Source organism: Orycteropus afer, unplaced genomic scaffold, assembly GCF_000298275.1.
Source record: "Orycteropus afer afer isolate SDZICR_OR568_19922 unplaced genomic scaffold, OryAfe1.0 scaffold00048, whole genome shotgun sequence".
In the NCBI taxonomy this organism is placed as follows: Eukaryota; Metazoa; Chordata; class Mammalia; order Tubulidentata; family Orycteropodidae; genus Orycteropus; species Orycteropus afer.
Genome location: NW_006921635.1, coordinates 11,099,256 through 11,110,993, shown reverse-complemented (window position 1 = coordinate 11,110,993; position 11,738 = coordinate 11,099,256). Strand labels below are relative to the sequence as shown.

The following is an 11,738-nucleotide window of genomic DNA, read 5'->3' as shown; positions in this document are numbered from 1 at the left end:
AAGTGACCCTAGCCTCATAAAAAGAGTTGGAGTGCACTGCTTACTTCTGGAACTGCTTATATAAGTCATACCCACACCCTTGTTGAAGATTGGCTACAGTTGTGACTTAAGTAGAAAATTGAGAGGTTTTTTGGCAGTGGCAGAATGTTACATGATTTGCTGTGGATTTAAGATCAGAGTAAAACAGTTGCTCAAAGAACACAGCTATCCCTGAAATGAAGACCCAACCAACCCTGTACATTAGCCGTCATAGAGAGCCCTCTTGGTAATGCAGTGAGAACTTCCTTCATATGACTGTTCCTTACCACTCTGCTCAGCACAGGCTAGCCACAGAGTGTGCAGGTGTGGTTCATGCAGAGCAATTCCATGGCGGAGTAATGGGATTGAGTCCAGGTGAACAGCCCTACCACGGGCTAGAGCAGGGTTCTTAATCCAAGCCATGGATGGGCTCCAACAGGTCCTTGCCCGCCTGAGCTGAGTGTGTCTGCAGACCCAAGTGCCAAATCTTCAAGATCCACAGACAGCTACCTGCTGCTCTCTGTGGATTCATGGACTCCTGCAGGCATTCTATAAACAGCTCTCACATCCAAACTTGTGATAGATACTCCTGGGTCTGAGTTTTAAATTAATCTCCCTAAAAGGCTGCATCAGATAAACACACGTCAGTGCTGTTTCTTAAACGTCTATAAAATGTGGTCTTTACATAGCAGAGCACGTGTAAAAGGTCAGATTTTAAACTTTGGACAATGCCTTGTTACTCTAAGTGGAAATGTTACTGTTTGAAGAGCCTCTGAATTGTGCTACTTGGATCGAGGAGTTTAAAGTACTAGATTGTCCAGCTCTACCCTGGGGTTTGCCTAACTGACTGTGTTCTTTGCATAGGGCGACCCTGGACATCTTTGACTACATCTACATTGATGCCTTTGGGAAAGGCAAGCAGCTGACAGTGAAGGAGTGTGAATACCTGATCGGCCAGCATGTGACTGCAGCCCTGTACGGGGTGGTCAACGTCAAGAAGGTGCTGCAGCGAATGGTGGGGAACCTGCTGAGCCTGGGAAAGCGGTGAGCATGCCTGCCTCACTGACAGTGGTGCAGAGAGAGGGGGGTCGCTAGGGGCTGGGGTCGCCTTAACAAAGAACGCTCTTTCATCAGCTACCCTGTGATGTAGCAGATTAGCGGGCACTGTGTAGGATAGCTGGGATGTCCACGGCTGTCATCCACCCACCACTGAAAGGGACTGTTTCCAGGGGCACAATGCTGTCCAGAGTTGAAATGCACTGTGATTTTTCTTTGAGATCTTTATCCACTGATTTGGGCAGGTCCTCTTCTTCGTAAATACTGAAAGCATTCTTCACTAACAAGAATCTTCCAGGCTGCCATTAGTTTGTTTTAGGAAGCACGATGTTCTCATGTCCAATGCTTTGTCATCTTTCAATTCACACCTTTCTATGATTTAAATAAAATCACATAAAAAAAATGGGAAACTGGCTTCAGATTCCAAGGAAATTTGCCCTAAAAGGGAAAGAGGAGGATCTGTAGTAATAGTTTTCTCTATCAGTCTTCATTTTTAATGACATACTGTCACGCTGAAGTGACTACTTAGTGAAAACACTTAATGTCTTCATTAGGTGCCCATCACCAAAGTGGGAAACAGCATTTATATTCATTGTATTTTTTTAGTTGTTCTTATTTAGAGCATTTTAACTATTTGCTGAACAGAATCAAAACTTTGGGTGTCTGTCAGTAGTTTTTATAATTGGAGCCTTGGCTAAAAAGCAAACAGGCTAAGACAAAGCTTCCTCTTGCCCTGCTAGGGAAGGCATCGATCAGTCGTACCAGCTCCTGAGAGACTCGTTGGATCTGTATCTGGCAATGTACCCGGACCAGGTGCAGCTTCTCCTCCTCCAAGCCAGGCTTTACTTCCACCTTGGAATCTGGCCAGAAAAGGTAATTATCTTACTTTGATAGTTTATACTTGCCATAGAGAGGGAAATCCTAGATTCATGTTAACCTGTTAAGGTGGCTGTTCCCACTTAGTCCTTTTATGGACATGGGGAACAAACACAAATCTATTCCCGCCTCCCCATCTTGACCCATCAGTTACATTTTTTCTGTCTCCTTGAATTCTAATGAAAACTGGTTGTACTGCCAGGAACTGTCTGTTCTCATTATGCTTGGCCCCTTGGACATCCAGAACCAGAAAGCCACAGCCTCTGCCCCACCACTCACCTGCTGAGGCCCTGCAGATAGATACCTTTCCCCTGAGTCTCCCTCACTCAGCAACAACAAGCAGAGTTGACAGTGTTCAACACCTAGCTGTGCTGTCAGCAACCAAACGACCATACGGTGTACTTCAATATGTAAGGGAAGTGCAGATTTCAGGTGTGTTCAAGTCCATCCACAGGACTAGGGAAGGACTGGCTGTGTCCTTGGAAACCAGTGAATGTTCCATGAGAATGTTCTCACGTGCACGTTGGCCAGCAGCAGGAACTTCCAGAGGGCCACACATGAGCTCAGAAATGCTCGCCAGTGAGCTAGGGGCACTGCAGATGTGTACGTGCAGTTGGGCAGGATGGTGCTGTGCAGAGCCACCTGTGCGTCACTGTCCCGCCCTGGCATTTCTCCAGGACCCTGTCAGTCAGCTCGGGGAGAGAATGTAATTCTAAACTCTTAAGGATGTCAGTGTAAAGTCAGCTGCCCATGTGATTGGAGAGTGGTTGAATCTTCCTCGGGGAAGTACATACCCTGACTGACTACATAGCTTTGGTTTACATTGTCTCCTGAGTTCATAGCTTCAGACGTCTGAAATAGTTCTGAGGCGGGAAGCAGCCCTGGGAGAAAGCGTGGGCTCCCATCTGAAAGAGAGACCTGAGAAGTAGCCTAGAAAGCAGCTGTCTTCCCACATCCCCCATGTGACTGGAAGTCACTGGATAACTGGACCCTCTGCAGAAGTTTACCACCTGCTTTGGGCTCGGTTGCCCAGGGTTTTTCAAGCATATTTTTTCATGTTACCTATCTGGTTTTGATACCAAGATAATAGGATTCACAAATTCCTGTCACCTTTTAACCTTTCAGATTTGCTAAGGAATTTCATTATGATTTGTAAAGTGCAGAGACGTTGACACAGGCAAGTTAACTACCTTGCCTGGGTCTTGCACTCTTAGAGGTACTAGGAGTTCAGCTGAGGCAGCTTGGTCCCAGAGCCCACCCACTTCTCACCCCTGTGGTACAGCAAGCTACGGCAGGGCTGTTTCTGAAGAAGGCAGTGAGCAGGAGCTCTTCCTGCTTCCTGCTGCCAAGCCACACACTTATTAGATCCATGGTGATCTGTGATCCTTCTTTCTCTACATTGATTCCAGCAGAAAAGGAGCCCCTCCTACTTCTCAAAGGAAACTTCCCTTCCCCCCACGCTCTGGATCCCAACCCTCCCGCCTTTCCTTAGACTACACAATTCTTCCTTGTTCCTTCTCCTGGATCTTTAGTTTCCTGCTTCTTTTGTCTTAGTGCCAGCATTAAATGTACTCAAGTCTCTCCCATCTGTGAGGAAGTGAAAAAGCCAAAACTCCCATGACTCCCCTCCCCTCTCTCCCCTCCGGCTCCTCTCTTATCATCCTCCCCTGCACAGTTACGTTCTTACAGGCTGTCCATGCGTGAGGACTGCCCTGTCCTGCCCGTGCTCTCATTCCCACCCCACCTCCATTGGCACCGTTCCTTGCCAAGGACACCACCGACCGCTCATGCTCAATCCAGTAGCTTCTTTTTGGGCCTTGTCTGATTCGACCGCCCTGGGGCACTCCCTGTGCTGTCCCCTTGCCTCTGTCTCTAGCTCTCTTACTCTTGTTGGTGCCTTGTCCGCCCCTTAGACAAGTCTGGCTCTCGACTGCAGGGTAGTTTCTAGACTTCTTTCCCTGGGCGAGCTCATCTGTGCTCCTTGCTTCAGTTACCATCTGTGTGTTGATGGCTCCCAAGTCTTTGATCTCTTGCCCAGACCCTGGGCTGTAGGCCCATAGAGCCCAGTGTCTCTTACACCTCTGGACGTGGCTGCCTCTCCCAGACACCTGAGGGTCAGCACATGTAAACAGCACTTAGTGGCCTCGGTGATGGCCTGGACTTCCCGCTTGGTGTCCGTCCCTTCACCTTCAGAACCTCTGACCCACTTTATCCTTGGTGCCAGAGTGACCTCAACACGTGCTGATTTCATGGTGCTTACAGGCCGACCACCCTCAGTGGCTCAGTCTCCTGCTTCTCGGTGCGGCCGACGAGCTTCTCAGTGGCCCGGCCCTGCCTGCCCAGCTGCCTCCTTTCTGGGTTGCCCCCTTGCACTCTATGTGGCCACAGCCACGTCTGTCTGCTGTGCCCACTTTCTTCGGGCCTTTGCGTGTACTGCAGTCTGCCTAGAAGCTGTCTCCTTATTCCTCATCTCCGTTTACCTGGCCAGCTCTTGCTGAACTTTCAGCTTCAAGTATTGCCTCCTCTGAAATCCCTTCCCTGGCCCCTGCACTCTGGGTGAGGTGCTCTGGCTGGGTCCCGGACTGCCCCTCTCCCAGGACTTGTTGGAGGTGTGTTAGAGCTGCCTGTTCACCCATCCTTGTCTGTCAGGCATGTGCTCCTTCAGGAAAGGGCCGCATCGGTTTTGTTCTTTACTGTGACCACTCCCCGTGCTCTCCACACATTTCCTGGCACGCAGTAGGTGCTCCAGAGCGATTTTTTGTTCTGAGTGAATGGATGAAAAGGAAGTGACAATGTCACTGGCCTCAGTAAGGGAGCAGGCTCAGGATATCCAGCTGTTCCAACCAGGGAGGCCACTTGTGCCACTTTCAGAGGGGGTGTTTGGTGCTGAGGACTCTCCAGGGGAAGGAGACGGTGCTCAGTCTGGGACGTGATGAATCTGATGTGGCCTGGGACCCATGGCTGCACGTGGCGTGGAGCATTGGGCATTGATTCTGCCCTCACCCCAGAGTCTGGAAACTGAAGCCCCAAAAGCAGAAGAGATGACTCTTCATGGAGGCAGATCCTTAGGGGAAACCTGGGGGGATGAGGCCTGAGCGGGAACCAGCAAATTACTGCCCGTTGGCCAGAAGCCACCTGTCTCTGTAGTTAAGTTTGTTGGAATACTTCCAGGCCCACATGTTGATGTGTTGCGTACCGCTGGTTTGAGTTCTATTAACACATTCGAGCAGTTGAGTCAGGGACCATATGACCCATGAAGCCAAAAATACGTACTCTCTGGCCCTTTACAGAGGAAGTGTGCTGACCCCTAGGCTAGACACAGGGCAGGGCGTCATGGAGAGACCACCTGTTCTGACATTGCTGACCCAAAGTTGGGGAGACTCAGGATTCCAGCTGAGACGGTTGGGTTGGAGGCAGCGTGGTGCCCAGCTGTCCCCCCTATTCTCAGCCACATACTGCATCTCCCACCGTCTTCTGTCTCTGTCCTCTCCTCTCCCCCATCGAGTTCACATCAAAGGGCCGGGGAGGGATTTCTCCCAGAGCTTTCTCTCTTTTGATACTCTGTACTCAGGGCTTCATTGTGCTTGCAGGGCTACCCTTTGTTAGTTTTGCTTTATCTGCAGTGGGAGTGCTGGGAAAGGTGGGAGGCTGTGGGTGGAATGTAGCAGAGACACAGGGAGAGGTGACTGGAACGAGCCATGGAGAGGCACACAGGAGGCTGCGTTGCAGAGCCCGGCCCTGGAAGCTGTGGGTTCACATAGAGGGTTTTAGATACAAAAGACACATGTCAGCATCTCCCAGACTGAAAGTGGATCACTGGAAGGGGAAGACAATGGAGACTGGCTATCAGTCAGCTCTTTTGCATTGGATTTGGGGTCCTGGGGGTTATACTACTGCAAAAACGGCAAGGAGGCCACATGTTCTGACCTCCTCTAACCCTACAAGGGGAAGACAAGATTACCAGCAGTAACCCAAGGCCTATTACTGCAAGGCCAGACATGCTGCCTCCCTCCAGCCCTTTCACCAACCGTTCTTCCCAAAGCCCCCACCACCTCTCTCCTGGGTTCAATAATTCGCTGCAGTGGCCATGCAGAACTCACGGATTACGGGATTTATTAGGGAAGCACCAGGCTACAACTCAAGTTCAGGAAGAATGCTCAGTCTCTCTCCCAGCCCACCGTCCCTTGGCCAACAGTCTCTCACAGTCTCTTTCCCAGCAGTGCTGGTCCCTCGGTGTCTCACTCAGCAATGCATGTCTCTTTCCCAGCAGCACGTGTCTCTTTCAGGGGCGTATGTCTCTTTCGGCCCCATGTCTTCCTCCACCAGCAGTCAGAGAGAGAGTTCTGCCTCCAGGAGGCCTCCTTTTGAGCCTAGAAGGGTGGTCAAACTAGCCAATCACAGCATCAGAACTCTAAGCACGTGAGAGAGAGTGGGAACCTCCCAGAACATTGTATTGTGCCACGCCCAACAGAAATAACCCAGGTGGGCAACTTTAAAATCAAGATCTCCTCAGTTGCTAATAGCAGTTCCCACCTTGGAGTTTACAAAAACTTATGGGTAGAGAAACCACACTAAGTAATTTACTACACCGCAACTACTCTGCTCATTGCTGTGTATTAGAAATTTTTTATAGTAAGTTCTCCTACTAGTCGTTAAGACTGAGGGCTTAGGGTCAGACAGACCTGGGTCCATGTCCTCCCTCCATGTCTTCACAACCACAGGAAGCAGTTACCCACCTCACTGAGCCTGAGCCACTTCCGTAAGTCGGCCTCGGCTGTGTTGCTGACCTTCGAGGGGGAGGACACTGTGAAGGAGACAGCCCTGCAAACCTCAGTCCCAGGGCACGACTGGGCTTTGGAACAACACTGTCTCCGGTTGCACACAACCTATTGTCCACACACTTACTGGCTCAGAACGTATCAGGAGGCCACTGGGGCAGTTAGTCACCATCTGATGAGGAAAAAACTGATTCAAAGGTGAAGCTACCTGGTCGGACGGATCTGGGGCTAGAGCAGGTTGTTTTGTCCGCCTGTTCTGACATTGCTGACCCAAGTTGGGGAGACTCAGGATTCCAGCTGAGACGGTTGGGTTGGAGGCAGCGTGGTGCCCAGCTGTCCACCCTGTTCTCAGCCACACACTGCGCATCTCCTACTATCTTTCATTTCTGTCCTCTCCCCTCCCCCATGCTGTCTCTGAGGACTCGGTAAATAGGGGGAGGCCACGTTTTCAAGGCAGGCGTCTGACAGAGACCCACTGCTAAATGCTGTGACCATGGCACTGTCCTCAGGTGCCATCGATTCTGACTCAGAGTGGCCCATGTGACAGTGCAGCACTGACCCCTAGGGTCTCTGGACAGGAGCAGATCAGCAGGCCATTCTGTGACAGAGCTGCTAGATGGGACCATTCAGTTAGCAACTGAGCACTTCAGTGTTGGGCCACCAGGGCTGTTTATGGAAGCTACATCTGTGGCTTTAAAGAAAAATTATTTGTGTTTTTAGTTTTCTGTAGTGGTAGTGCTTAGAGTAGAAGCAGTCTAATGTGACGGCAGACGCATCTGCCCCCTGTGAGCAGCTTACCTTCCCACGTGCACACTGAGTTGCAGTCATTGAAACAACCCCCGGGTTCCGGCACCCAGATGCACATGACTTCGCTCTTCAAGTAGAACATTGTAAACTGCGCTGATTGGCATTGCTCTGGGTCCCTCTCGTGACCCTTTCTTTTCTTTTTTCCCAGCACTGAGGCAGTTGTGTCCAAGCGTCCTGTTGATCTTGATTGAAGCATCTTAGCTTTTGTTTTTTCCTCCCGCTTCACGAGTGCCAGGTGAAAATTGTTTCTGTAATTGGGGAGGAAAAAGAAAGGTTCCCACAATTACAACACTGACCTGCAATGGTAGAACTTCTCGGAGATCACCTGACCCAAAACTGCTAGCAAGTGGCTGGCCCTTGCCTGCTTGTTCCGGTACCCTGTGCCGCTTCCACATCATTCCTCCCATTCACACTGGTTGAGATCTGGTGTCCTGCCCCAGTCCTCCAGACTGTGCACAGACATGGTGAGTCTGTCCACAAACAGTCCTGGGAGACTTGTCTGTTCGTCCAAGGCCATCTGAGCACAGCTGTCCCTGCCACCCTTTCTCAGGTTGCATAGGCCTAAATCCTTGGCCATGAAAAAGAAAAGGCCTAACTGAAAATATTCTCTCCTAGTCTTTCTGTCTTGTCTTGAAGGTGCTTGACATCCTCCAGCACATCCAGACCCTTGACCCTGGGCAGCACGGGGCGGTGGGCTATCTGGTGCAGCACACACTGGAGCACATTGAGCGCAAAAAGGAGGAGGTGGGCGTGGAGGTCAAGCTCCGCTCTGACGAGAAGCACAGGGACGTCTGCTACTCCATTGGGCTCATCATGAAGCATAAGAGGTGAGTGGCTCCAGGCCATGGTCTGTTCCCGATGTGGCCGCACAGGATGGCGGGTGCCTGGCGAGGACCCGGGGAGCCCCCGCTGACATTCTCCGAGGAGGAGTGGCCACACAGGATGGCGGGTGCCTGGCGAGGACCATCGGGGAGCCCCCGCTGACACGCTTCAAGGAGGAGTGGCCACACAGGACGGCAGGTGCCTGGCGAGGACCACCGGGGAACCCCCGCTGACACGCTCTGAGGAGGAGTGGCTACTAGAGGAAATGGCTATGCACCTTTCCTAGGGTATTTATTACACGTCCACCACCAGAAAGATGAGGCACAGAACTGGACTGTTAATCTTTTGGTTTAAGAATCAGCTCGTGTCCCTGATGGAGAAGCCTGTAAGGCTTTTCAGGGCCCTTTCAAGGTTTGGCTTCCCTCGGCATGAGGATAGAATCAACTGTGTAAGCAAGAGCATTTTTTGTCACATCTTCATCTTCCTCTCTAATCTATATTCCTTTGACTCTGGGTTGTGGGTTGGGGTTTGCTAGGTCTGAGAATATATGTATGCAATTGAGCAATTGGCTTGGCCAGACTGAACCATTTCCAAAGTGACATACTGATTGACATCCCCCCAGCAGGCTAGGAATTCCTGTTCTCACCAGTGTCTGCTATTGCCAGGCCTTTAAACATGTGTGTACCAGGCTTCTTGGTCAGATGAGATGGGTGCAACCCTGAGCCTATGGCCTCAAATCGCCCGTCAGACCTGGAATTCAGCTCACTCCCATGGCTTAACTTTCAGTTAAACAATAGACAGGTCTACAAGGTGAGCAGTTAACCAGGGAGGTGCACTCCATACAACAGTCAGCCGTGGGAGATCAGAAGGACAGTGTTTGCACAGGGGTAGCTCAGAGGGCAGGAATGCATAGGAAAGAAGGACACAGGGGAGAGGGAACTACAGGGAGGAAGTAGGAAGAGAGCTCTTACATTATGAGGATTGTAATCAATGTCAGGAAACAAAATATGTATAAATTATTGTATGGAAAATAAATTTGGTCTGTAAACTTTCACTCAAATCACAATAAAAAGTTAAATAATAAGCCAGAATAAATAAGTAAATAAATAATGATGTGCAGTAAACTGCCCCTGGCGTCCGTGGTGCTTGGATGGGCGGTTTCCTGCTGGCTGAGGGTCTTGTGTTTACTGCTGTTGGAGTTTGAGCTGCTCTTTGAGCATCTCTTCCAGCATGGGGCGTGTGGCTAGTTTGTGTGGCATACAGTTTTCTCCTTATTGATTTATAGTCGTTCTTTAGGTACCAGGCTATGCCAGTATAAGCTTTGAAGATCTTTTCCCAGTTACATGTTCAGTCTCTGTCCTCAGCTTTACTGTGGAAATTTTCAAATGTATGTCAGAGTGGAGAGAGGAGTGCAGTGACCAGAACATGTTCCCATCGTCCACTGTCCACATGCACTGTCACAGGTCACACAACCGGCCTCATTTCATCTCCGCCCTTCACTCTCCTCTCTGGGATGAATTGAAGCAGATCTTGAGGTCAGGCCATCCGTAGCTATTGCAGTCCGTATCTTTAAAAGCTAAGGGCTCTTTGTCTTTTCAAGTACATTTAAATCCTGTTAGTACATTTATAAACTAAACAATTCCATAACGTCATCAAATAGATCATGTTTCCCGACTTGTATAATTTTTTTAGTGGTCTGTCTGAATTAACCAAACCCATTACCATTGAGTTGATTCTGACTCACAACGACCATTTAGGACAGAGTAGAACTGCCTCACAGGGTTTCCAGAGCTGTAAACCTTGACAGAAACAGATCACCACGTCTTTGTCCTTGTCCCACAGAGCAGCAGGTGGGTTCAAACCACTGACCTATCGCTTAACAGTTGAGCATGTAACCACTGCACCACAAGGCTCCACTGTTTGAATTAGAGTCCTTTAATGTCTCAATGATACTAAATTTAGTAGTCTTTCCTGAAGGAATTATAATTTTAATGCCTTGCTTAAGAAATCTACCCTTAAGTCAAGAAGGTATTTCTTCTTTCTTTCTCTTTCTTTAAATTGTGATTTGAGTGAAAGTTTACAGAGCAAATTCATTTTCCATACAGCAGTTCACATACACTTTGTTTTCTGACACTGGTTACATTCCCCGTGGCGTAACAGCTCTCCTCCCACTTCCTCCCTGTGGTTGCCCTTTCCCTGTGTCCTTGGCTATGTATTCCTGCCTCCTTACCTTTCTCCCTGTGCAAATGCTGCCCTTCTGATCTCATATGGTTGGTTGGTCTAAGGAGTATACCTACCTGGTGTAAAATGTTCACCCTATATGCCTGTCTGTTGTTTGCCTGGAAGCTGTGGAAGTGAGTTTAATTCCAGGCCTGAAGAGTGACTAGGGGACATGGTCTTAGAGATTTCACCAGTCTCTGTCAGACCAATAAGCCTCATCTTTATGATTTTGAGTTTTATGCCACATTTTTCTCCCACTGTGTCCAGGATCTCCTATTTGATAACTTTCTGAGTGGTTGACAGTGGTAGCCAGGCACCATCTAGTTCTTCTGGTCTTGGGGTCATGTAGGCTGAGGTTCGCATGGTCCACTTGTCCCTTGGACTAATTGTTTCCACGCGTCTTTGGTTTTCTTCATTCTTTGCTCTGGACAAAGAGAGACTAATTGTTGCATCTTAGATGGCCACTTGTAAGCTTTTAAGACCCTAGTTGCTATTCACCAAAGTAGGATGTAGAACAGGAGCTCTGGTAGCATAGTGGCTAAAGCACTTGACTGCTAACCAGAAGGCTGGCGGTTCAAACCCACCAGCCACTCCTCAGAAGGAAGGTTGGGCAATCCTACTTCCGTAGTGATACTGCCTCAGAAACCCAAGGAGGGGTCGCTATGAGTCGGGGCCAACTCAACGGCACATAACAACAACAACAGGATGTAGAACAATGTTTTGGTGTAGTATGTTATGCCAATTGAGCTTGATGTCCCTTGCTACCATGGTTCTGAGCCCACAGGCCCAACAACTTGCTCTCTGGGGGTGGTTGGCTGTGACTAAGTTATTATAACTCTGCCCCTCTTAGCTCTATTATGTATGTGGACATTCTTACAGCACATAGAAGTATGTATGTAGAAATATCATCTGCCAGACTTACATATGGTTCTGGGTAGATTCCCTTTTGCCTAGACATAACTGATCATTCAGCCTGCCTCCCTTTGTATCCACCCATACATTAATGTTTGTTATTACTGACAATGTGGTAGTGTGTATTAAGTGTTTATCTTTATTTATTTATTTATTTTTTATTAGGATTTGGGTGAAGATTTACAGAGTAAATTCACATTTCATACAGCAGTTCACATATACATTGTCTCATGTCATTGACCAAAATTT

At 49.0% G+C, this 11,738-nt stretch overlaps 1 protein-coding gene across 1 annotated transcript in view; it reads left to right on the top strand.

Annotated features, from left to right (window-relative positions):
• Nucleotides 1-11,738, top strand: part of FBXO21 (F-box protein 21) — a 61,934-nt gene that overhangs the window by 20,554 nt on the left and 29,642 nt on the right. Inside the window, exons 8-10 of the mRNA XM_007938201.2 lie at nt 883-1,062; nt 1,815-1,947; nt 8,172-8,362. Coding sequence (XP_007936392.1) covers nt 883-1,062; nt 1,815-1,947; nt 8,172-8,362 — 504 coding nt within the window. The remainder of the gene's footprint in view (nt 1-882; nt 1,063-1,814; nt 1,948-8,171; nt 8,363-11,738) is intronic.